This window comes from Gadus macrocephalus, chromosome 16 (genome assembly GCF_031168955.1).
Source record: "Gadus macrocephalus chromosome 16, ASM3116895v1".
Lineage (NCBI taxonomy): Eukaryota > Metazoa > Chordata > Actinopteri > Gadiformes > Gadidae > Gadus > Gadus macrocephalus.
This window is the reverse complement of record NC_082397.1, coordinates 13,902,006-13,929,436: the sequence shown is the minus strand read 5'-3', so window position 1 is coordinate 13,929,436 and position 27,431 is coordinate 13,902,006. Positions and strand designations below refer to the sequence as shown.

The 27,431-nt window shown below is 42.8% G+C and overlaps 1 protein-coding gene across 3 annotated transcripts; it reads left to right on the top strand.

Annotated features, from left to right (window-relative positions):
- The first annotated feature begins 383 nt into the window (after positions 1 to 383).
- slco1c1 (solute carrier organic anion transporter family, member 1C1) lies at positions 384 to 24,912 on the top strand. 3 transcript variants are annotated; one of them, XM_060075027.1, is made up of 15 exons: positions 384 to 767; positions 8,171 to 8,343; positions 9,300 to 9,441; positions 12,738 to 12,870; positions 13,110 to 13,231; positions 13,656 to 13,802; positions 14,404 to 14,502; positions 15,049 to 15,294; positions 16,317 to 16,481; positions 17,453 to 17,648; positions 17,767 to 17,932; positions 19,612 to 19,784; positions 21,725 to 21,789; positions 22,067 to 22,184; positions 22,997 to 24,912. In XM_060075027.1, the coding sequence occupies exons 2-15, from the start codon at positions 8,248 to 8,250 to the stop codon at positions 23,286 to 23,288; spliced, it is 2,160 nt and encodes a 719-aa protein (XP_059931010.1). In that variant the 5' UTR covers positions 384 to 767; positions 8,171 to 8,247; the 3' UTR covers positions 23,289 to 24,912. The 3 variants fall into 3 exon arrangements, with proteins under 3 accessions (XP_059931010.1, XP_059931009.1, XP_059931011.1); XM_060075026.1 differs by lacking the exon at positions 8,171 to 8,343 and having other exon boundaries at positions 537 to 767; XM_060075028.1 differs by lacking the exons at positions 384 to 767; positions 8,171 to 8,343 and having other exon boundaries at positions 9,314 to 9,437.
- The last annotated feature ends 2,519 nt before the right edge of the window (positions 24,913 to 27,431 follow it).

Here is a 27,431-nt window from a genome sequence, read left to right as displayed (position 1 = left end):
TAGACTGGTCATTTGATTGTTATGAAAGCGCGCTATTGCACGTGTCAAATAGCGCGCTTTCATAACAGTCTAATCTGTCCAAAACGCCTTTCTAGAGTTTAGGAAAAGCGGCGAAAAAAACTGTTTGGAAGCGTCTGCGTTTTATACGCCGTAAAAAAAACTAAGGTAGGCCGATTTGACGTCGATTAATATCAACGCACATCTGAAATGAGGCGTCGTTTTGACCCTTTTGCCACACAATATTTACCCCGTTCTTGCCTGCGTTTGTATGTGTATAATACTGCTATTTAAAAAAAAAACTGGTGGCTAGGACCGATAGACGAGACAGAAAGGGAGAGAGAGAGAGAGAGACAGCTAGGGGACCCAAGAAGAATCTGTATGTGGATCAGATGTTCCTGTGACACAGTCCTCCATACTGAACGCTGCTGCTGCCCGCTCGTCACTGGCTGAGCTGAACGAGCGGCTCCAGGTCCGTGGGAGAGCGCACCTTTATGACTTAGTTTATAATGACGACGCTCTCTCTAATGAGCATGAAGTTCACCGTGGACTATATTTTGGGAGACATCAACAACGGATTGACTTTGGTCCTTTAATTAAACCGCAATATAGCCTACCAGCAGGGAAGAGGGGTGGAATAGCAGACCCGTCGGGGCTCCATTCTTCCTCGTCATGTCGTCCCCATGCCTGGGATAACTTCCCCCTGGTCTACTGGCGCTGTCTCTCTCACTTCGGCTTGGAGGCTCAAAGGAAACCGCACCCGATATTTGGTAAATAGCCTAATATTAGTAATAGAAAGGTATGAATTATCTAGACTAAAGGCATTTTTTTTATATTATGGGGTTAGGGTTATGTTTTTCTGGATCATTGATTTATATTGTATATACCTGCAAGAAAAAAAGGTCAAATCGTTTATTGTAACTAAAGTAGACTAGCCTGCTTTAATAAAATAGACATCAGGTGGTTCCGTGGTCTCTTCTCTCCGGTGCAACTCTAAAAGTTTCATTTTCTCCTAATGCCATGTGTACACATGATCCTCTGGTTTCAGTTGTGTAACAATACAACTGGCGCTTAAAGGGAACATTGAACAACGTTGTTTGCCTGAATTGACGTCATAACCTTTACATTTATACATGGCTTGTTGTAACAGGCTGTGACCTGGCTGTTTGAAGCCCACCTGTACTCTTTCACCTCGGCTATGTGCTTAGCTTGAAATGTGTTCGATTTCTATTCGATGTAGCCTACATTTCGACCTACAGGTTACATGTAGATGTGCCTCACTCAGAGATGTTGAATCGCTGCTCTCTCCTTCAGTCTATTTTCGAGGGTCACAGTCCTCTGAAGGCAAACACGGAATCCCGTACGATCTATGTCTCAAAAGCATGCCTCTCGACATCTTCTTGTTGAAATGCCGAGGGAAGAGGGATCTTCCAATAGCTTTGAGTTTAGTCGTGTATTTTTTGATTATGATCACGAGGTTCCTCCGGGAAAGATTAGGGCAGCAAGTCTCAGAGCATCGCTGACCAACCAATAAATTAGGGTCTATGTTTTTGCGGGCTAAATCCATTTATGCTGCCACTAATACTATCATTTTCATACAGGTGACCCTATTGGCATATTTGCTAAAACCCGTATTATGAGAGACTCAAACGAAGAGTCGATACGTTACGCAAGCCAAATGCGAGATTATTTAATTTATGATTCAATAAATCAATTGTTTTCCGTTTACTGCTTTACACTAGCACTTCCCATCTATAGCCGCATTGGTGACTCTTAAAATATAGCGAGCAGGGCCACTCTCTGAGTGGCCAACGACGTGCGTCGCGACGTAGGTCGCATTGGTCGCGACGTAGGTCGCATTGGTCGCGACGTAGGTCGCATTGGTCGCGACGTAGGTCGCATTGGTCGCTGTGTTGGTCGCTCGTCTGGCTGCCGTTTTGGTCGCTGGCTGGCTCGGTCGCTCAAAGTCTATGGGCGGTCCTTAATCAGTTAATTTGCATGTTATTAACGGGTTTTTTGCGACAGTTGAAGTACCAGAAAGGGCGAAAGCTACCTCCAGCTCTTTATTGCTAATATTGTTTTAATATTTCTATATTGAAGTACAGTTTAAAATGATAAAATCGTTGGTCTATCAGTATCAATATGATGTATTAGTTGTAATTTGGGGCGTATTCAAATAATGAATTTTATATCTTATATATAGCCTATATATTTGTTTTGTTAAATGTCATTAAGCCTAATAAGGTATATTATGCACAAAGCACTTCGTTATAGAGTGATATATTAGTTGTAATTTGGGGCATATTGAAATAATGTATTTTCGAAATTATACATAGCCTATTTGTTTTGTTAAATGTCATTAAGCCTAATAAAGTAGCCTATAGGTACAAAGTTCTTCGTTATAGAGTTATATAGTTTAATAAAAGTGCAACGACGAAACGTCAATGGCACAGTGGTAAAAGTGGTAGTGGCCCTAGGTTGGTAATCATCACAATGGCTGTTCGATACTCATCACGATCAGGTATATATTTACTATTTTTCTCAAACTCGTAATCGTAATCGGTCTCTTTCATTTGAACATTTTTGTATGATTTAGTACGATGGTATGATAATCATACGACGTAATGACGGGCAGCAACGCCTGGCTGGTATCGGCTGGCTAGCTGCGAAGACAGGCCAGCCGCGAAGACAGGCCAGCCGCGCAGGCTGCCCGGCCGCGCAGGCTGCCCGGCCGCGCTGGCTGCCGGCCGCTGGCCACTGTCAGTGTAATAAAAACGTGAAGAAAAAGAAAGGGACGGAGTCACTTGGGAACACAGAACCAACCGCTGTACATGAAACCACGACAGCCACGGCACTCGCAGTCACTGAAGGAGGTCAGTCATGCATCACTTCCATGATCGTTCCTGTGTGGGTGTCTTCTGTTAAAAACCAATCTGACGATCAGCTTGTCTATGCATTATTAGAAACTCGTAGCGACAGCTGCTTCATCGACAGAGAAGTGAGCAATAAATTACAGGCAGACTCCTACCCTGTAAAGCTTAAACTTACCACTTTGTTAGGAGAGAACACAATCACTGACAGTGACAGGGTGTCTGGGCTCCGTGAGAGAGGCTACAATTCATGCCCCCAAATCAACCTTCCTCCGTCATACACTAAAGAGTGCATTCTTGTGAATCGGGATCACATACCCTCATGTGAAACTGGGCAGGGGCATCTCCAGATGTCCCTGTTCGTTTTTCTTAATGCCTTCTTTCAGTTTGCTCAGGAATATGAGATCCTCTTGTGAGACAGTCTTGCAGTTTCATGTGAAACTGCAAGAAAATGGCCTCACTTAACAGCACTCAACGAAATTATGCCACCTCTCCTTTACCAGTAACACTAACACCCAGACAAGTAATTACTGGTAAAGACTACGAGCCCTACGCCATCCTCACAGATCTGGGTTGGAGCATTGATGGATACTCAACACCAAGCCTTGATGAAACAGAAACCAGCCTGTGTCATAGAGTCACTTTAAAGGAACTCCCTCCTGTAACACCTATAGATGTCTTTAGTGTACTGGAGTCAGACTTCAAGGACACCAAAGGAGACGACAAGACTGTCTCACAAGAGGATCTCATATTCCTGAGCAAACTGAAAGAAGGCATTAAGAAAAACGAACAGGGACACCTGGAGATGCCCCTGCCCTTTAAAGGTCCCATGACATGAAAATCTCACTTTGGGAGGTTTTCTAACATAAAAATGAGTTCCCCTAGCCTGCCTATGGTCCCCCAGTGGCTAAAACTTGCGTTTGGTGTAAAACTAGCACAAGCTGTTCTGCTCGCCTTTGAAAAAACGGAGGCTCAAGCGCGCTGATTTGGAATGTCTGTGCTCATGACGTCATCAGGAATCTCAGCTCCTCCCCTTACTCTGCCTGGCCCGCCCAGAGACGTTGGCCCGCCAATGAGACTCGACCGTGCGAGCGCTACATGTGTGTGTGTGAATACACACACTGTAACGCAAGTGTTTCTTGTCGGTTCTTTGACGTGTCTTGCATTTCCACAACGAGACTGTCGTGGGGGTTATCTAAGCCATGGTTGAGAAGGAATTGGGGGAAAGGAACTTTGGTTTGACTCGCTGAAGTACATGAACTGCGACATGCCGCCGGTTGCCGCGAGGCACCATCGCCCGGCAGCGGGCAGCCGGCCGCAGGCAGCGCGCGGTTCAGTCGACTTCAGGTTGATGTGAAAGTGGAAGAACCAGAGACGTCGCAGAAGCCGACAAAGTCGTTTGTGATTCATAATATCGTCTGGAGGCGCACACAATATGTTATATGATATAGATATCTATGTATTATATGATATTATTTAGATATAGAGCTCCAGGACTGTAACGCAAGTGTTGTACACTTCCTTGTTATTTGGATAACCGTTCTGCTGTTGGTGTGATGGCGCATAACACGTCGGACTCTCGTCTCTGGTATTTCTACAACGAGACTCGTATTGGGGGTTATCTCAGCCAAGGTTGAGAATGAATTGGGGGGAAGGAACTTTGGCTTTGACTCCCTCAAGAACATGAACCACGACAAGGAGGAGAAAGGGATCTTTGCCGGGCAGCGCTTATGCACCTCCGCCTCCGGCGGTGGTCCCTCAGCGGGGCTCAAGCGGGAGACATTCGCCGCCAACAATCCCTTTCTCCTCCATGTCGTGGTTCATGTTCTTGAGGGAGTCAAAGCCAAAGTTCCTTCCCCCCAATTCATTCTCAACCTTGGCTGAGATAACCCCCAATACGAGTCTCGTTGTAGAAATACCAGATACGAGAGTCCGACGTGTTATGCGCCATCACACCAACAGCAGAACGGTTATCCAAATAACAAGGAAGTGTACAACACTTGCGTTACAGTCCTGGAGCTCTATATCTAAATAATATCATATACATAGATATCTATATCATATAACATATTGTGTGCGCCTCCAGACGATATTATGAATCACAAACGACTTTGTCGGGTTCTGCGACGTCTCTGGTTCTTCCACTTTCACATCAACCTGAACGTCGACTGAACCGCGCGCTGCCTGCTGCCGGCTGCCCGCTGCCGGGCGATGGTGCCTCGCGGCAACCGGCGGCATGTCGCAGTTCATGTACTTCAGCGAGTCAAACCAAAGTTCCTTTCCCCAATTCCTTCTCAAACATGGCTCAGATAACCCCCACGACAGTCTCGTTGTGGAAATACAAGACACGTCAAAGAACCGACAAGAAACACTTGCGTTACAGTGTGTGTATTCACATTGACGTGGACGTTGAAGAACCAGGAACGTCGGAGAACCCAACGCGGTCGTTTGAGATTCATAATATCGGCTCACACAGCTTTTGGCCGTGATAATATATATTATATGATATAGATATCTGTGTAGGCTATATGATAATATTTAGATATAGAGCTCCAGGACTCCCGTGTGTTCTAGACTAAAGGCTGTGCGCCTCGCCATTGCGATACATCCACTGTAAACAGAGCGCATGGTATCGTGGCTGCAAGCTGCTCAGGGCCACACCCCCACCCTCCTCCTTGACCCGCCTCGCTCCTCCTCATTTGCATTATAGCTACAGACACCAAAACAGCGCATTTGGGGGAAGCTCAATGTGCGACTGGCTCGGAGTGGCTGTAACTCTGCACCACGGCTGAATTTCTGGAACGTCTTTGAATACTGTGTTAGTTGCCCACTAATACCTATATTAAAGAATACATAAAATAGCATGTCATGGGACCTTTAAGCTAATTACTGTGAAAGGATAGTTTCATTCTTTGTGTGAAAATTATTATTAATGCTGTACATTATTTAATGAGACATTCGTAATTTTGGTGGGAGTGTAACTAACCCAAATCGTGTTTTTGCTTTAAACAAGAGAAAGCCCTGTTAAACATTGTATTTTTGTTGCTTCATAACGTATTTGTGCATGGTCTAAGCTTTTACTGTCTTTTTTCCTGTTTTATTAGCACAAGGCTTTTATTTTGAAGCGTGCGTTTTTGTAAAGGATTTTTAGCACCCTCCGAAGAGGCACAAGGTTAATAATACTGTATATATAATACTGTACAACTTGTTAACTTCAAGACATTTTTCTTCGTGTAAGGAGCATTATGTTCAATCGAAGTATAAGTATTCTAAGATTGATCGATTTGATCTAACAAGAAAAGCTTTGTGTGTGTGTGTGTGTGTGTGTGTGTGTGTGTGTGTGTGTGTGTGTGTGTGTGTGTGTGTGTGTGTGTGTGTGTGTGTGTGTGTGTGTGTGTGTGTGTGTGTATTCCAAAGTTCTTGTGGTTGCCTGTGCATGTTATATGAGCGAGTGGATCTGACACGCAGATGTAGTGGGAGGTAGTAGTTGAGTGATTCAATGACATCAAAATCTGCTTGTGAATATTGAATTCTAAGTGCAGAGTGTTTATGTCAGGTAATAAGAAGGCATATAGTGCATATTGTTTATTCTTATCTTGACATGGTGGATATGCACCATCTTTAATATCTCTAGGGACCTGTCTCCACATTAAATATAGGTAGATATTGTATACAATTGTTGGCATTATAAGAAAAAAACTCGTAGAGGAATCATCAGTGATGACGATATATAATATATGATGCCTGCGTTTCTTGCAGGCGACGAGGTTGAAGTGTTTGAAATTTGAATCCTTCTTGCCAATTAGTAAACAGACAACCCACAGTCTTTGCTAAGCCTGCCTTCATGTGAGATCTGACACCACTGGCTTTGAATCGTAAGCCTCAGATACAGCAATCCGATTTGAGTCTGAATGAACCTCCTTAATGTTGCACATTCCTTGTTTAATTATAGGTTTGCGCTGATGGTCAGAGAGGTCAGGTGGACTTTCCCCTAAACACATTGAGGAAAACCGTAAACATGCGTTTTCAGAAGAGGCTATGTTTTTGGTATGCGCTTAATAGGAGTGAATACTTGGTGGTGATCAGAGGTTACCTGGTACCATACTGACAGCCAGAAAGTCAAAAACCCCTCCGATTATTTTGGGTCTTTGGGCTGGGACTGCCTCCACCAGCCTAGCCCATACACATTTGTAACAGTGGTGGAAAACTTAACCCGTCCCAAAATAAACTATTTTAGATGAAAAGCAGTGGGTTAGCCAGCAGTGATATGGGTTGATCATGGTCTAAATCTGGACTTAAATGCACAAAATAAAAAATGTATGTAGGATACAATGTTAAAATTGGAAAGTCATATGCTACCTGTGTTGAGCATCCTTTTGTCTTTCTGTGGGCATATCATAACAAAGGAACGCTTTAGGCCTAAAAAAAAAGTTTGGTTCCTGTTGGTTGTCAGTTGAGGTCATGGGTAGGTAGGGTATTTGTTATTTTTTTCAGCGGCAGCGGATTTTGATTTATGTTTTTTAAAGCTCATTAAATAATTTTGGTCGCACATAAATTGACAGGGTCGGTCGGTAGGCCTTAGCATTCATTTGGAGTTGGGCAAAGGGCAAAGCACTGTAGCATGCCCTCTGCTACCGGGTGTAAAGCAAATGTATTCATGGGTATACATTTTTTTACTTTTTTTAAATGTCCAACAGTGAATCATTTGGATGATAACAATCTGAATTTACTTTATCGCCAACTAAGTTTACCACTTACAAGGAATTTGTCTTGGTGTTTAGGGCATAAGAATAATATAAAAATATTAAAGAATCAAAAATAGTAAGAAGGAAAATAAACTGCAAGTACTGTGGGTCCAGACACAATTTAAATAGGCAAATTCTACAATGACCATAGCAATTTCCCATACTTGAGTCCCTTAATCTTTTATCCAACAATACATGCTGACAACAAATAGCCATCTAAGCCCAATGAGTATTCACTTGGGTAGCTGAGGAGAGATACAAGACCATTTATTATTTTTCGGAACTAGTCTAGCCATTTTCTGAATAGCTTATGATGCACAGTGTTTCAATCTCCAAAATAATTGCGAAAATATTGTTTGGTAAAAAGTTGTGAAAACCTACCTAACCCTAACACACTAGCACAGTTTCTACACTACTAGTAGTGAGGCATGATAACGTCTTGACAGGAGTAACAGTCTGTGTTTGAGCGTGCGTTTCCTCTCCTTTCTGCCAAAAAGACACTTCAGTTGTTGTGCTAAGGATGAGAAGTGGGTCACATGCCTCAATTATCCATCACAGGACTGCATGCATCAAGACCCAGAAATTACATTACTGGTGAGACTGGGGCCAAGAAGAGCGCCTGCTATTTGTGGAGGATGGCGGTGGGAGCGGAACAGGGCCGCTTGGGGGAGAATGGAAGATCTAACGCCCCGAGTAGAGACGCAGGCTCGTCCCCTTGCTCCAGCCTTAAGGTAGGACATGAAACGTTGCAAATGATGAAAGCCCACTTTGTATGTGTGTGTGTGTGTGTGTACATGTAACCCCTGCAGACACCGAGCAAGGTAAAACCATTGGGAAGGTTTGAGGGTTTTGAAGTTGGTTGGCTTTGTTTTGGTCTTGTGCGTTCCCATACAATGTTTGCTCTTCATTGGTTACAATCAGAGACCTACATAAATGGCACATTGGGCTTGCCCTCTAAATTTACTGCCAAAGGTCTGTTTGTTCAAGGAGTTTTAAAAAGTGTCTCTAACCCTGTGCAATCTCATCTGAACGTTTGCCCAGTTATCTCTTTCTGTGGGAAATAGAAGACACTGTATAACAGGCAGGGTCAACTAATCAGAGCTGTAGGGGAAGAACTGTCCTCCTGAGTTCAGTGGACAAGGTGACAGTCCAAAGTTTTCTCAAATCCATGCTTGTGATCAAATGATAGTTGAACCCAACCGGATTAACAACACTTGTCTCATTCATCACAAATCCAGCCATTCAAGAAAGTTGAATGTTAAAAAAACGTTTCCCATGCATTTGACATAATAATCAGAACAGAGAGGTTGTTGTGATACCATCCCCATGTGAGGAGAGCAGCATGAATGCGCTCTGTTGGAATAACAACAACTCTCTTTGCTCTTTGCATACATAGTGTATACATATTTACCTATGGCTGTGAGTAAGATTCGCTTTTTGGCAAATGAAGAGATGTAATATTTGCATATGTATTTATGCTTATGTTCTTTCCTCATTTTCTTATTCATTCTTTCTTTCTTTAATCAATTAATCTCTCTCTCTCTCTCTCTCTCTCTCTCTCTCTCTCTCTCTCCCTCTCTCTTTCTCTTTCCCTCTCTCTCTCCCTCTCTATCTCTCCCTCTTTTTGTCTCTCTCTCTCTATCCTTCTATCTCTCTTTCTATCCCTCTCTCTCTCTGTTACCTGCAGATGTTTCTGGGGGCCTTGTCCTTCGCCTACTTCTCCAAGTCTCTGTCGGGGAGCTACATGAAGAGCACAATAACCCAGTTGGAGAGACGCTTCGACATACCCAGCTACCTGATCGGCGTCATCGACGGGAGCTTTGAGGTCGGTGAGTAAGCCCGCGGCCCACCCCTCGCCGCGGTTCTCCGGCGCTCTGCTTGTGGCCCCCGCGTCACGGGCGTGCTCCCCCAGTGGCGTCCTGTACATCTGAGGTATTCAAGGTAGTTAATATAAAGGCTTCCAGGAGCACAAGGGAGACGGAAGTGTGTGTGTGTGTGTGTGTGTGTGTGTGTGTGTGTGTGTGTGTGTGTGTGTGTGTGTGTGTGTGTGTATGAGATTGTGTGTGTGTGTATGTGTGTGTCTGTGTGTGTGTGTGTGTGTGTCTGTGTGTGTGTGTGTGTGTGTGTGTGTGTGTGTGTGTGTGTGTGTGTGTGTGTGTGTGTGTGTGTGTATGAGATTGTGTGTGTGTGTATGTGTGTGTCTGTGTGTGTGTGTGTGTGTGTGTGTGTGTCTGTGTGTGTGTGTGTGTGTGTCTGTGTGTGTGTATGCATGTGTGTGAGAGAGAGATGGAGAGAACGAAGGAGATGCTCCATTTTTGTGAACGATGTGTAGGTGGTGGTTGTTTTCATGAGATATATCCCCTAACTCTCTTGCTTACGTTGGCTGATAAAATGACTTGATCCTGTTCCAGTGAATAAGCTGTTTGGCTGTGTTGAATGGATTTGTTGTGCGACCAAAGTGTGAGAGTCTGTCCTAGAGAGTTGATGATATACCACTGCTGTCGTTCCCCATCAACACATCTTAACAGCGGCTTGACAGAAGCAGAGAATAACACAGAATCAGACGTACTTTACTGAGCCCCGGAGGGACATTGGGTCACGGTACAGTCACCCATGACTTGCCATGGAGATTGTATAAATGAATTTATGCTATGCATATATTTTTCAGCAAACTTGCTTGAGACAAATAAATGCATCACGCCTAGTTTGGGAGCCGAAATGACAACCCAAACAAATGTAAACACAACAACATACAGTCTTTTATCAACGTCATTAATACACTTTTTTGCTGTTGATGTTTAAGCTTGAGGAGCAGAAAAAACATGAAGAATGAGTACTGTGTTATTGACTCTATTCCACAGGAAGCAATAGCTCCCCTTGAGTCAGGCTAGATACACTGAATCTATCTTCCATTATGTAGGCATTACAAAAATAACATAAGCCCCAAAAGGAAATCCATACCAATTCGCCTAGTGTTCACTTGTATTGCAGAACTATAGTTTGTAGCTTTCCTCTCCTCTGTGCTAATAATGGTTTAGGCTGCCTTATAGATTTATCCCGACCCTTACAGCAGTAGGCCTACTAATGCAACCTTTTCTGTAACCTTTTGTTACTGGAAGGCAGCTGATCCATTTGTGGTTAACTGAGGAGATAATCAGTAGAGAACACATGGAATGCTAATTAGGTTTACGCATGTTGTATCCGGAGGCCATGCATTCACACATTACCTTACCTTTGCTCAGAGAGTTAGGCAGTATTGTGTCCTCTTGAGCAAAATGGGACTTTTACAGCTTGAACACATTACAGTAGTGAACGCCTTCTGGGGTCTCTCTCTCTTTCTCCCTCTCCCCCCCCCCACTCTCTCTCTCTTTGTTTATCTGTCTCTGTCTCTGTCTCTGTCTCTGTGTGTATGTGTGTGTGGCTCTCAAATTTAAACTCCATCTTGTTCTATCACCTTGCATGTATACTTTAGCTCTTCGTGGTCCAGGCAACAGGCTGTTTCCATGTGACGGTTACCATGGTAACAGAACATGTTGGAGGGAAGCATAAAGAAGGAGAAGTGTGTGTTGGGGGGGGGGGATAAAGGAGATGAAAGCGGCGAAAGGAAAGGAGCAGATTGCTTGTGGAGGTTGCTAATCTCTAAGGTCACACATCAGCGAGAATAGCAAGGTCAATAAATAATGATAAACCTCTTTGATGTGTAAATGTATACTCTCTCTTCCTTATTATTTCACTGGCTTTTTCCTTTCTTTCTGTCTTTCATCTTTCTTTCTATCTGTATCCTTTTTTTCATTTTGTCGCGGCTTTGTGTAGGATTCCTCGGTTCATTCTCTGTCTCTGTCCCTAAATCAACTTCAAGCCTGGAACAAACATGTTTTTTGTCTATTCTAATGTGTTGCACTAATTGGTCTCCTAGTTGGTTCTATTGCCATATATGGGCATTTAGTTAGTGTAGGAGCCAGGAATGAGTTCATTGTTATATTTGAAATATTTTAAGGTTTGTCATGATTGATATTTGTGATATTTTTATTAGTTTGGATTTGTTATGTAAATTTTTTGTGATTGCGATGTGCTTGAGAGCTGGGACCCGTGGATATGGGTGGTGATACTCAATTACTATTAAGCACCTGTTTAAACCATTCACGTGTTGGCCTGTATGGAGAAAGAGAGGGTGAAAGGGTCGCCATACTTTTTGTTGACCGCAACGGAATTTGATCTCATCATGCTTTTGATCGCAACATTTGATCGCTGTAATTACTTTGATTTGATTAGACTTTGTGCTTATTCTAAGAAGTAGATACTATTCAGTAATAAATGTTATTGGAACATATTTTTCCGGGTTCCCAGTGAGTCTTTTTTGGTAGTGTGTCAAACAAGGAAGCAAGCCCAACCTCATCTTCTCATCCCCTTTAAGTTTCTTCCACGTAGTGGCTACAGTTAGTCTTCTTTGCCATATTTGGTTTGCTTTCTTCTTAGTCTTCCTTTGCTGCTTTTTTTGTGAATATATTTTAATGTTGTTTGCTTTTGAAATACTGTCTACTCAATCAAGTGATTGTCATCCACAAGTGATTTAAATTAACATGAGCTAATCCTCAACTGCAGAAATGCAGGCAACCTAAATAAACACTTTAAGATGCCTTACACACACAGAAACACACAAAAACCAACTAGTATTTTCTTTAAAGGGTTTCACACTTGGTCTGAAATTAGTAGCAAAATTAATGAATTATAATTTTTTTTATTTTCTCTCCAACCATGGTTCATGTGAAGTTGTTACGGCAGTATATTTTCAAGGTTTGAGGCTATGTTAAACCTTCTTAAATATGTATTTTTTTCATTCTCACTTCAATTTGCTAGCGTCTACCTCACAATAGAAATGTGTATACATTGTCATGCATAATTATTTCACTCTGTGCAGTAAATAAATTCACGAACAGCACAAGAACAGCATACCGTCACATTTCACAGCATTGCATTTGAATGGCTCGTAATGGAATTATTAGATTCACACAAAAAACAAACATTCATTAAATATCAAGGAAGGTTTTTTTCTTGGATTTCTTTGCATGTGTCCATGCAAGCCGACAATCAATCGCATTTCATCTGTCATGCTCTTCCTTCAAAGGGAACCTGTTGGTGATTGCGTTTGTCAGCTACTTTGGAGCAAAGCTCCACCGGCCAAAGATCATCGCCATTGGCTGTCTGCTGATGTCTATTGGCACCTTCATCATTGCCCTGCCTCACTTCATCATCGGCCGGTGAGTAAGGAGACAGGCGGACACCGTTTATGATGCGAAACCCTTATTCTGTTGAACACACTTCAACTGAGGAAGGTCTCTCAGGGCATGTTTTCAGTTTGTTTTGTGATTTGATACGATTTGACTTATTTGTTTACATTCGTTCTGTGAATGTGGCCATGAAGGCTAAATATTGGCTCATGTGAATATCTGAATCTGCTGAACCACCTAACAAGGCCGTGCTAACTTTGTGTGTGTAGCTATGAGTTTGAAACGTCGGTGCGCTGGGAGATCAACTCCACCGACAGCCCGGCACCCTGCCCAAAAGATTCAGCCGCCATCGTGGCCCAAGGCAGCATCCTGCCCGGCGTGCCCAACACAAGTACCTTCATATGTACACTACACACACACAGACGCACAGCCACACACACACACACACACACACACACACACACACACACACACACACACAGACGCACACACACACACACACACAGACGCACAGACACACACACACACACACACACACACACACACACACACACACACACACACACAGACGCACACACACACACACACACAGACGCACACACACACACACACACACACACACACACACACACACACACACACACACACACACACACACACAAACACACACACTCATATACACACACACACACACCCACACACACAATCATCTACACACACACACACTCATACCCGTGCAAACACGCACTCACACAAACATATGAGGTGTGTTAAGATCAATGGCCAACTGTAGTGCGTTCCTGTGTTGGTACCAGAATGTGAAGGAGAATCCAACATGTCCATGTGGATCTACGTGCTGCTGGGAAACGTTCTGCGAGGGATAGGAGAGACTCCTGTCCAGCCTCTAGGGATCTCTTACATAGACGACTTTGCCAGCCAGGAGAACGCTGCTCTGTATGTCGGTAAGAGAAACACAAACAATACTTGTAACAGTTGTATTTTACATTTTCTTCTGGTGTTGCTGTTCGGGTCACTTGGTTAGTTCAGACTTGGGGGTGTTGGAAGTATTGATTTCCCCGGTGTTGTATCGGGTGTTGTATTTGTGTGAGGAGCTCAAGCATGGATCAACCTTTGATGGATGTAATGTACAAAAATAGGATACAATTCCATTAAAATGTTACACATTTGGCTGCCACTTTTATCCAGTCCAGCCGTTAAAAATAAGAGAACTGTAGTCTGATGTCTGTCAATTTGTTCGGACCGGGATGGACGATCTAGTGCAGCTGCTAGACCGCATCTTGTAATCTGTACGCTGGATGTATTATAATTAATTATGCAAAAAGGTCTGACCTACATGTTTGCCTGTTGGGGAAATGGCCACAACAACAACTTTGTTGTTATGTATGTGTTCATTTACTTTATAATCTCACTTTATGAATGAATACTGTTGTGGAGATTCACCTAAAGTGATTTATATCACCATGCTGCATGTACGCACACATCGGCTTTCTTCATGTATTTCTTAATTTATTTGTGTTCTTTGTTGTGTTATGGATACCCCAGGCTGTGTGCAAACCATCTCCGTCGTGGGCCCCGTGTTTGGTTACCTGTTGGGGTCCATGTGCGCCAAAATCTATGTGGACATTGGATTTGTAAACATGGGTGAGTGCCTATACAGATACTTTTACCTTACCTTTGGCTTCCGAGAAAGCTTTTCAGGAAATTTCTAAAAGGGTTATCTCGCATGATATTTTGCGAAGCAATATCCAAGATATATTCTGGCTAGCATACATGATGCTAGATTTGACCTTCATTTGTTTGGCCGCTAAGATAATGAAATATAATGGTTAGGGTATTCGACTCCCCAATTAAAGTAACTGGGTTCGATCCCCATATCCACTGCCTACCTGTCTGTATTCTTGAGCGGGCCACCTAACCCCTTACCCTAACTGCTCATTAACCACATGTATCTGAATTCAATGTAACTCGCTTCCGATAAAAGCATGTACTTACTAGCTAAATGTGACCTGGAAAAAAATGGCTTCCATATCGGGGCACACTGGTGGCTCATCGGGTAGAGCGTGTGCCAGGTGGTTCGAGTCCTGCCCGTGGTCCTTTGCTGCATGTCCTCCCCTCTATCTCCCATACCTTCTTATCTATCTCACTCTATGTACATATTCACAAAGCGCCCGCTCTGTCCCTGTCCAGAGACCATCTCCATCGGGCCCTCAGACTCCCGCTGGGTGGGGGCCTGGTGGCTGGGCTACCTCATAGCCGGGGCTCTGACCCTGCTGTCGGCCATCCCCTTCTGGTTCCTGCCCCGCTCCCTGCCCGTCGGGCAGAGGGGCGCCGCGCGCTGCACCCCGGAGCAGACCAGCTTCATCAAAGACTCCCCTCTGCTGGAGAACAAGTACCCCGCAGACGAGCCCACGGGGTTCCTGGAGATGGCCAGAGGTACACAGGTTTTAGAACGTTTGGTATTTTGTACTGTATTTATTTTAATTTTTTATGGTTGTAATAATGCTATGGTGGCTGTACTGACTAAGCCCTAAACTTAGTAGTACTGGCTGTTGATTCCGTTTATAGTTTCCGATGTGCGCCCAGCGCGCTCCAATTACTGCAAAAACGAAGACAGTTCAGTTTATTTTGCTGGTTTATTTTCCTTCCAATAATACACAGCCCCAATAATTCTAACTCAAAATACATGTAACAAAACAATAAACCAGAATTCCTCACTAAACTAAGATGCATTAACACACGGGGACACGGGCACATGGGCACAGTCGAAAAACTGTTTGCTTCCCCATCAACAACAACCTGTGATCAGGTTCAATCAGGTTAAATGCCTCACTCTGCTGACCCGAGGTCAACTGAACCACACAGCTCCCTAGTGGCACGGGGTAAAATTACACGAAAATAAAGCACATTTAATATGGCTCCTACAGTGGCGCTATAGCAATTGTCTGATAAAGCTCCCATTTGAACAAGCGTATCTCCTCACCCCTTTGAGGTGTGTCTCCTCATGATGAGTATTGTTGCGTCTAGAACAGTTTTCTGACAGTGGATACATTTCCCTCTGTATAATGCCAGCGTTATGAAGACAAAGTGATTCCTCCTCTTCCTATAATTGTCCTCCTAGGACGGTGGAGTGAAATGTACTTATGGTAACCTTACATTTAAGTCATTTTATTTTGACATGCGAGGCATTAGTAGTAGATGTTTAGCATATTTAACTGCTCTCATTTATATCTTTGTTTTATAAAAAGCTTTCCAGTATAGCAGTCGGGTATAAAGTTCACAATTCAAATATCTTATTAAAAACAATGAAAAACTAAATAAATTATAAATAATAAATATCAATAATAATACAACGTATAATATACAACATTAACAATACTCATTATAGATTTAAAGACCCTGAGTCCTCGAGATCTGAGGCCTGCAGTGTGTTTCTAACAGCGGTGTTCCCTCTACAGATTTCATCCCGACCCTGCGGATCTTGCTGGGAAACCCCATTTACCTGATCTACCTGTGTGTTACCATCATCCAGCTCAACTCCCTCATCGGCATGGTGACCTACAAGCCCAAGTACATCGAGCAGCACTTCGGGCAGTCAGCCTCCAAGGCCAACTTCCTCATGGGTAGGTTGTTAAACCTATAGTACTTTATTTATACTTTTCCTAGTACTTTATTATTTGTAGTTATTAGTTAATTACGGCATTCAGCTGTTATCTCTGTATGGCAGACCTCTTCTTTTTATGACAGGCCGTTGCTATGGACACTATTCCCAATCTGACAATTTCCTCTGGTGGAGGCAATAAAATAAGTGTAAATCAATACAACAATTTTTTGTTATATCATATAGTAAGTAGTCGGGATAATGTACAGCGAGCCAGGGTATCTCCCTGGGTATTAACCTGAGTATTAACCTGAGTATTAACCTGAGTATTAACCTGAGTATCAACCTGAGTATTAACCTGAGTATTAAACTGAGTATTAACCTGGGTATCTCCCTGGGTATTAACCTGAGTATTAACCTGAGTATTAACCTGAGTATTAACCTGAGTATCAACCTGAGTATTAACCTGAGTATTAAACTGAGTATTAACCTGGGTATCTCCCTGGGTATTAACCTGAGTATTAACCTGAGTATTAACCTGAGTATTAACCTGAGTATCAACCTGAGTATTAACCTGAGTATTAACCTGGGTATTAACCTCAGTATTAACCTGAGTATTAACCTGAGTATTAACCTGAGTATTAACCTGAGTATTAACCTGAGTATTAACCTGGGTATTAACCTGGGTATTTCCAATGGGTATTTCCCTGGGTATTAACCTGAGTATTAACTTGGGTATTAATCGGAATATTAACCTGGGCATTAACCTGAGTATTAACCTGGGTATTTCCCTGGGTATTTCCCTGGGCATTAACCTGAGTATTAACCTGGGTATTTCCCTGGGTATTTCCCTGGGTATTAACCTGAGTATTAACTTGGGTATTTACCTGAGTATTAACCTGGGCATTAACCTGAGTATTAACCTGGGTATTTACCTGGGTATTTACCTGAGTATTGACCCGGAACGTGTTGCCTCCGCTGTGTGACCTGCAGGCGTGGTCAACATCCCGGCGGTGGCACTGGGCATGTTCTCCGGGGGGCTGTGCATGAAGAAGCTGAAGCTGAGCCTGATGGGCGCGGCCAAGTTTGCCTTCGGCACCTCTCTGATTGGCTACTTCCTCTCTTTGTTCTTCTTCGCCATGAGCTGCGAGAACGCCAAGGTGGCCGGGGTGACGGTGCCGTACGACGGGTGAGATGAAACGGGGGAGACACATGCCCACCTCATCACGTGCACACATAGAGATCCTAATTTCGTAACTGTGTCTGTAAATCCTCCCTCTGCCTTCTCCGTCTCTCTGTGCTCCCAGGATGGACGTGCTGCTCTTCGATAAGCCCTCAGCGTTCACAGCGTGCAACTCAGACTGCGTGTGTTCGCCCAACGACTGGGACCCGGTGTGTGGGGAGGACGGCATCACGTATGTGTCCCCCTGTCTGGCCGGCTGCACCCGCTCCGATGGCTCTGGGAGCAACACTGTAAGCAGTACCCCCCCCCCCCTCCCCCAAGGCTTTCCTCTGTAGAGCTGTAGCTTCAAGGACCGCTGAGGTTCTCTCTTTTGTCGGACGTCTGTCTTGCCGTGTTCTTTTGGAAAAAGTCTGCCGAGTCAGGATCGCTTTACCTCACTTTATTTGGTAAAGTTTTGGTCTAGTCTCTATGAAGCAAAAGGAGGGGAATTGTATGGGCCCGCGTGGCGATACACTTAGTAGGGCATCTGAAAGATGCGTTACCTGGAGCGTTCTAGCCCCCTGGGCTATGTTTTGTGACTTATCTACTGGGCAGGCGTGGACTCAGTTATGTGCTCTGATTGGCTAAGCATGGTGCTGAACTCCCGCCCCCCTGGATACCCGTATGTGTCTTTATGCTGTCCCTTGCCGCTATGTGTTGGCATTGCAACTTGGTTTATGGCTATGTACGGGAATTACACTTGTTCTTGTGGCCTTGAGCATCTGGGTCTCTCAAACATCTTGACCACTCGTATCTCTAGAATTTACACATGATGAATGGCCTCCAGTATGAGCTGATGAGAAAGAAGCCTCTTTTAATTGGCAAGGCCATATGTGGCCTGTTGGTATGAATGTGTGAATTATGTTACAGTCTTGTGTCATTTTGCCAAAATCCCAAGCCTCTTATGTGTTTTTACTTGTTTTGGAGCACCAATGATCAATTATTATATGTTATTGACATCAGAATCATCATTGAAGATTTTTATTTCTAATCCATGAAATACATCAACGTCATACTTTGTGTCGACATCCTCAAAAATATGTTCAGTCTAATAGGAGATAACGCGATTACCTTTAAAGCCACAGACTCCAGCACAGCGAAATAAGTCCCAGAGCCCTCCTGTTGCATTTGGCGTTGTAACTCATCAGGGGGCTTGTAAAACAAGCTTGAAGCAGAAGATTTGAACCAACAAACATGGATGCCTTTGGATGTTTCTCTAGAGTTGTCCTTGTATTTCCAAAATAATGTAGTCTATTTTCTATTTTCATTAAGCCTTTTGTCGCCCATAGAATCTGATGTCATTGTCTGGCACCTAATGCTATCAATCAATACAAATCCAAACTATGTCTATGAGCAGTAGAACATAAATATGTCTCAGCTGCTAAATTTCCTCAATCAAGCAAGATGACCTTAGCCTCATTTGATCTATTATCTCTTCTGCTATCTCTTCATCATCCATTGTCTCATCTATCTTTCACATTCGTATGTTATTCACATCAAATTCCAGCTCAGGTTTAATCCTTCAATGGAGTTCTCAGATGTAGCTCAGCCCAGCTTCCTTTGCATGCGACTATCAATAAGTTATGTGGTCTCTTTCTTTGAACGCTAATGAGGAACGGAGCCGATGCATAACAAAGCTACTGGAGACAGTATATATTAAATAATATAGTAAATCAATAGCAATAGGAAATTCGCAATTGATCCAAACATAAATATTTTATTTATTTATTCTACACAATTACTATGCATTAAGGGGGATTATGGTTTACAAATATACCAGGGTCCACACCCTAGGGAGAATTTAAGCAGGTATTTTAATAAACGTACGTGTGTGTGTGCGTCTGCGTGTGCGTGTGCGCGTGTGCGTGTGCGTGTGCGTGTGTGTGTGTGCGTGTGTGTGTGTGTGTGTGTGTGCGCGCGCGCCCCTCAGGTCTTCGCTCAGTGTAGCTGCGTTGGTTCTGCTGGTAACCTAACAGCCAGGACGGGCCAGTGCCTCGACAGAGAGGACTGTGACCGGATGTTCCCGTACTTCCTGGCTCTGTCCGTCATCACCTCCTTCATCATATCTCTGGGTGGGACCCCCGGTTACATGCTGCTCATAAGGTCAGATATAAGTTCAATACATAATGTATAATGTCAGAAACTAGCTGATATATGATACATAATGTCAGACAGTAGTTATATAATATATAATGTCAGATCTGAGTCATATATATATGGTTAGTATTGTTAGGCAGCAAGCTAAAGATCAGATCCTACAGTGAATTCCAGGCACCTAGGGCTATTTGGATGATGTTAATTTGATGGGCCATGCTCCCATCTTTCTAATCTTGAAGCAGAGCTAACAGAGTGTGGACAGGAGCTGGCCGAGATTGCTTTTTTGTCAGTTGCCATCAAAAGAATGACCTGGAAGAGAGAACCAAAGGCTGTGACCTGACATTCAAGAAAGGAGAAGAAAGAGAGAAAAGATCGATCCCGGCTATGACTGCAGCATGCTCACAGAGATGGGCATTGTTCTTAGGCGCCCAGGACCACATGATATGGTACAAAGGAACAACACAGCATGGAAATGCTGTTGAACTCCCACCACTGCCATGTGAGCCAAAGGAAAACTCCATATTCGAGGATCCGCCTGAGATTGTCCCCCCTGACCGAGAAGGAGAACTTGCCTGGCATCAGTACGAAAAAACAATCAAGAGACTGGTCGAGAAAAAAAACGATGGTGCAGGGTGCTACCTAAAAACACAGTTGGAGTACTTCGGTCGACCTGAGAAACTATCTGTGTCATGGGAGCATCACGTGGGCCACCAGGGTTGTAGGACCGCCCACGCTGTGCTCTGAAGTGCTTGAAGCACCCCATGAGGGACACATAGGCGTAGTGAGCTAGAAGCTGCATATGGTGGCCAGGTATCGATCACCAGACAGAGGATTCAACGTAGACTATGCAGTGCCTTTTCTGGATTGAATGTTCCACTTGGTGATTGATGCGTATTCAAAGTGGCTAGAGGTCTTCATAGTGAAAAATGCCACATCAACGAAGTCCTCTGGACGGTCTTTGAAAGTACAGATTTACCTGAAACGGCCGCCGATTTACACCCGAGGAATCCTCATCTTTCATCCGGCAAATTGGCATCAAGCATACCACCTCTGTGCCTAACCATCCTGCCAAAAGGGCTTGAGGAGCGGTTAATCCAGTCATTTAAGCAGTCCATGAAAGCCATTTAAACTGCTTAGTAGTCGCTGCAATGCAAAATGGAGAAGCTCCTACATCCTTATCGAAACGCTCACCCTTCTACAACAGGCCAAGCTCCAGCTGTATTATTAATGGGAAGGCGACTGAGGTCACATCAAAGCAGGAACCCCGCCATGTCAGAACCTTTTCAGTTGGACAACAAGTGCTGGCAAGAGATAATTCAAAACGTTATTGCCAATGCTTGTTTTCTTTTCTTTCTCATCTTTTCCCCCTTCATTTATGGGAACGGATAATCTATGTTTATCTGATTATATCAGGCTAAACATGAAGGTCATTGAAAGAACAGTTATGCTCATTGACAAGAGATACGCATGTGGATATCCCCCATGCTCTTTGACTTGGCCATGAAATTTTGCCATAACTCAATGGCAATTAAAGTGAAATGTCAGAGATATCTTGTGAGAAAACCATGCAAAAGTTGAGCCATTATAGATGAGTTACTATTCAGCCTCTGAATGTTGGGTCTGTGTCGACAGGCCTCATGACCCACAGCCTATAGGGCACACAGAACACATGACACTGAATTAACAAGCCTCACATTCTCAGCCCTGTGCATGTGTCCTGCTGCTGTTAAAAGAGGAAACGCATCGTCAAGCCTGGAGATGCTTGGAAATGCTCTAATCATTTCAACCTGACCTGAAGAAATGTGTTGATTTGTGGTTTATTCTTCAGATTCTTTTTTATAATACAATGTATGTGTTATGAGCAGAGATCAAGTTAACATGTTATTTAACCTGCCTATATGGCATATTTGTTCATTTTCATATTTAATATGCATTTTCTCATGCAGGTGCATTGAACCACAGCTCAAGTCTTTAGCCTTGGGTTTCCATGCCCTGGCCACAAGAACCCTAGGTAAGTTGGAACATTGAAATCACCGTTCTACTCTCATTTATGGATGTATTTCTTACATTTACAGACGTTTTGTTAAACTATATGCAGATTATCACACACTAAAGCCAAACTCAAACCAATGAGTGGGCAACGGGATATGCATAGCAATTTGATAATGCTGTTATAACTCCTTTAGGTCAACAATGGGTGGCACTATTTTGCCATGATTTGTAAATAAATGTATAACCACCTGGAACAATGCAGCCACCCAGATTGTTTAAATTTGATCCCCTAACAGCCGGCATCCCAGCCCCCATCTACTTCGGGGCCATCATTGACACGACGTGTCTGAAGTGGGGTCAGAAGAGGTGTGGTGGAATTGGGGCCTGCAGGATCTACAACACTGCTGCCTACAGGTACACCCCTCATCTGATTGGATGCATTAGATAACCTGATCAATACACATGTTCAGTGCACTTGGTACTGATACAGATAGGTTTCAAATATTTTACTTATTAATTTATGGAAGACCAACTGTACAAACTGTAATTGTGTTGTGTACATGGTGAATTCGATGATGATTTTATTCACGTAACATTTGTAGTGACTAGTATATAGTGAGACAATATATTTTCTATAATCCAAACTAATGTTTAGACCGGACAGAATATGATATAAGGTATTGTGTAAGCGTTCCGTTAAGTGTAATAAGGTCTTGGTTTAATTTCTTTGTTAAAGGCTATACAAAGTTGACAATGAGGTTTCTGCCCACACGTGTCGAGTTTCACTAACTAGCTTTTGAATAAATAAAACTGTCATTGTCAAGTCTTTCATAGACATTTCTTTCAATGTCTTCTGAAGCGAACGCAATACATTCACCAATGAGACCACCAGAAGCACATCTTCAGCTGTGTGTTGTACCGTCCCTCTGCGTGTCCAATGCTAAATGGTACATAGAATGCATTTATATTGCATTTTTATCCAAAGCGCTTTACAATATTGCCTAGTATTCCCCCATTCATGCACATATTCACACACCGACAGCGGTGTCAGCCACGCAAGGGGACAGCCAGCTCGTCGGGAGCAGTCAGGGTGAGGCGTCTTGCTCAGGGATACCTCGACACTCAGCTAGGAGGAGCCGGGGATCCACTTAGCAACCTTGCGGTTGCCAGTCAACCCGCTTTACCTCCTGAGCTTCTGCCGCCCATCTGTGACCCCCCCCCTGCAGGACGGCCTACCTGGGCCTGACGCTGAGCCTGCGCTCCGCCTCCTTCCTGGTGTGCATCCCGGGGTTCCTCCTGCTCCGGCAGCAGGTGAGGAGGGAGCAGAGGAACGCCGTCCGGGGGGCGCTGGCCAACGGTGGGGCGGAGATGGAGGTGCTGGGGAAGGACGAGACGGCAGACCGTGAGGCGGCGGTGGTCCCTGAGACGAAGTCGGTCCGTGAGCCGGTGGTCCGTGACACGGAGGGGTCGCAGCCAACGGCCGAGCACCACAGCAGGGACCGGGAGACGCGTCTGTGACGTCTCACTCCATACTGACGCCACTTATGCATACTCTACCTATCACTCTCTTTCCCTCCCTCTGTTCCTCTGACACACACACACACACACACACACACACACACACACACACACACACACACACACACACACACACACACACACACACACACACACATAGAGATACAGACACAGACGCACGCGCACACATGCACGCACACATGTGTACATATACAACTGTTATCATACAAAAACAACGTGCAGGGAATCCCAGTCTGTGACTGATCATCTCCTAAGAACAGACTACTACAGGGGCCACCTCATGGATCGCTGCACCTACAGTTGGTTTTGAGAAACCGAGGGTTATATTTATGTTTTTTTTATAAGGCTCAAGTATATGTCAATGGCGTTCTTGTTGGGTTTATTTTTCTCTTTATAACTGAAATGTATTACCATTTCCCAATCATAGATACGAGAGAAGAGATTTGATTGGTTTACTGGTCGAAACCATTTTTGCTCTGAACACCAGCACTTTTTTGTTTTCCGTGTTTGTATGTTTTCTTCCTATGGCCCTTGTCCCTCGAGACAAGACAACCGACAAAAGGTGCAACTTTTTGTTTTAAATGTATTTAAACTAAAAGTCTGATAGTGAGCAGGGCTGACTAAATGGTTACAGGGAGAAAATAGGCAAAGGGTGAAGATTTAACTTATTGTTAAGATATGTGTGTAATTTAACATGTCTTGCAATAACTTAGCCAATAATAGCCGGTTGTTGTCTGGAGAATTGTGCCTCAAGTCCTAAACTGTTAACTCTAAATAAATTTGTAATTTGTTAGGTCAAAGTATTTTTGTTGATGTTAAATGTCTATATTATTGACAGGAGTAGCGTTTCACTTTAGGTTTTATAACATTACATTTAACAGAAGGACTGTGACTGTGTTTTTCTACAATTGTATGAAACTGTGTTTCATTTTTCTGAAATAAGACTTTACTCTCAAAACTATGACGACCTTCAAGAAAAAATTTGATGTGCCCTTTTGATTATGATAATGTGTCCTGTTATTTATACTAAGCAGTCTAACAAGAACATATTTTAGAGAATAATGGTTTTGTAAAAGGTAAACACTACAACGGACATGGACAGAATCATACAAAACTAATTACAAATTGCAGTCCAGCAATTTTGGACCATGCCACTGTGTAAAAGCCCTTGAAGATCTGCTTAGGCTGAAGTTGCTCCAAAAAAAAGCAAGGAAAATAATAAATGTATCAGGGTTTTGTAAAAATATTTTCATGTGAAACAGATATTTTTGTTTAGATGGATACATGGTCTTGCGTGGCGTAGTTATATTTATGTTATGTGTAATGGCCATGGAGAGCAGAATTTTTTTTTTGTTTCTGTTTATTTTCATGACAATGATTGAATTAGTGTACTTGCACAATGGTTGTTGGGGAATCAGGCATAGAGCGCAGTGAGTGTGAAAAGTATTGCCGAACCAAGTGTGCTTTTCACAAAACGAAATGTAAACTTACCTTCCACTCAACCATATCCATTTTCCAGTCAGTGCTCACACATTTTCATATCTTAAGCCATGTTGTGTTATATGTCTGTATATGTTAACAAGGATGGTCACATTTTCTTGTTTTTGTGTGTAGGCTGTGTTTCTATGTGGTTGTCATTTTACAAATGCCATCCTGTGGCAAATTACATGAACAAGAAAGATCCATGTCGATTCTCAGGTGTATTATCAACAGAGAGCTTCATTATTAATATACTAAAAGGTTTACTGAAAGTAAAGTTCATTGCATTATAGAACACAAAACTGCATACAAACAACATATGTATATTTATTTTAAAGCTTCATCCCACAATTCATTAGCCGTATTGTTGAATAGAACTCCTCATATGTCTTGGCTGAGTATTTTGTATAGATACCTTTATTTTAAGTCACAAATGGCCAGGTGAGCAGCAACAAGTCAGAAAGAATCCCTGTCATCGCAGAAGCCAATGTCTCTGTAATGTTAGACAGTTCTGACTTGCATGTAAAATAAGTAGTGTATGTAGTTCCTTTGATTGGATTATTTTTGTAAATTTTTGAAAAATACCTCTTGAATGTAATATAAAATGTACAATCCAATCAAGTTCTGGTGTTTGCGACTCAATTGTTTTGGAAAATGAACTTTGAAGCTTACTCAACACGTAGTAGTATTCAGGGCAGGAGTTCCTCACAGCTTCCCATTTTATGTTTGGATCACGGACAAAAAGCTTAAATTTAGAACTGCGGACTACCGATTCTCTACATTACAGTGTACTTGTTCATTAATCATACAATGTCAAGTAATGTAATAATCGATCTAATAATAATCAAGTTAAGAGTTATATTGTGATAGTAATCTCTTTTTACATTATGGAGCAACCTGTAACTATACACCGTGAGTTATAGGAAATTATTGTTACACATTTATAATAAGAACATGGCATGGAATTTGATCTCTTTCTACATGTTTTACAAGTGAATCTTTTAACGTAGCTTGTTACACGTTTGCTGTGTGCATGCGTAACAACTCCTGTTGCATAACATAATCTAGGTACGTGAAACAGCGAACTTGTATTTTTACAATATAAGCTAAGACACAACTTAATACATACATATGACTTTATAATTGCATTGTTACTACATGATATGGATAGTGAATAAGCACTGTGAAGTGAGGTGTAACACTGCTTTACAGCATGTAGCTACATATCCACAGGAATAACATATAGTTTATCAACTCATTAAATCCTGCTTTTGCTTATTTAAATAAGAGTTTGATCAATATCAGTATATTCCCTATAGAACGATTAATCTAAAGAACCGTCTGTTGTGACGACATCCGGCCCATCTGAAGATTCTCCCCATATTGGCGAGGGCCAGCGGTTTGGATCACCTGTAGTTCGACTCAACAGCGCCATGAAACTAAAGGCAGGTAGAGCACATTATATCTGCATCTTGTTTAATTGATCGCCGCTGTTTCGTCCAGGTCGCTGATAGTAAGAATGAGATGACCCGATCTGCAGGACTTGATGACCCAGCAACAAGCAGGCATTTTAAAACAAGATAGTGATTCTCTGTTCTTCATGCTTCACTGTGAAATCCTAATATGCTCCCACCCCAAAAACATCATGGACTCTCTACTGTCATGAAGGGTAGTGAAGAAGAATGTACTGCAAAATCATCACACAAAGCCCAGCCCTGAATCTTGTTCTCAAACCTTAGCAACCTACCTGTACTAAGAAACACCAGTTGCTGGTGTTTCTTAGTACAGGTTGGTTGCTACACAGGTAGCAACGACCTCCATAACAATAGATGGTTTCACAGACTACAAGTGCTTAATTGATCTTCCAAAAGAGTGGCCTGAAAAGACATTGTCTCTACTAAAGTGCTCAGTCATTTTTTATTCATATAAAGGATAGATTCGTGATGGTAGGGCGATGCACAGAGAAAAAACATTGTGTTGACCAGCAACAGCTGATGGAAAACGTAACGTTGACCAATATAAGATTACATGGGGAACACAGCCTGATGGACAGGTCTTCACCACGGAGCAGTGTCATCAAGAAGATGACTGAGCCACTGACACATTGGACACCAACATCTGCCTCAATTTTTTAAGTTGATTTATGTTATAATTTTTCCTTTCAAAGCTAGATTATTGTATCAGTATCGACGGTAAATGGAAATGGAACTTCGAGTCCGGAATAAAGTATTCATTCATTCATTCAGTCATCTGTTGCTTTGTCTTTAAATTACAAATAATGGCGTAATTTAAAGGGACACTATGTAATATTTTGAGTAATTTATTACCTCAAATCAACATATTCATTCATAAATAAGTCCTCATTGGTGTAAAATGATCTCTGCCAAAAATCTCACTTATCCTCCTGAGCGAAGAATAATTAATATTAATATCAATATGGTTACATAGGACGGGTAAGCTTCATGGAGGCTTCCATTTTCTTCCGGTCTATGAGCTGCCGAGAGGGTCAAAAAGCACTACGTCGTACAGGAATTGCAAACGCGTTTTCACTCTGAGCCAGCGTAACGGTGGAACAGAGCTTAGTATAGCGAGACGAGATTTACCGGCAAATTTGAACATGCACCGCATTTGTTTGAAAGACCA

Excerpts from the sequence above, each read along its gene's own strand:
- slco1c1 (XM_060075027.1), top strand. The coding sequence starts at position 8,248 with ATGGCGGTGGGAGCGGAACAGGGCCGCTTGGGGGAGAATGGAAGATCT. Across the intron at positions 9,442-12,737 it reads CGACGGGAGCTTTGAGGTCG|GGAACCTGTTGGTGATTGCG; the intron begins GTGAGTAAGCCC and ends CTTCCTTCAAAG. Across the intron at positions 22,185-22,996 it reads TACAACACTGCTGCCTACAG|GACGGCCTACCTGGGCCTGA; the intron begins GTACACCCCTCA and ends CCCCCCCTGCAG.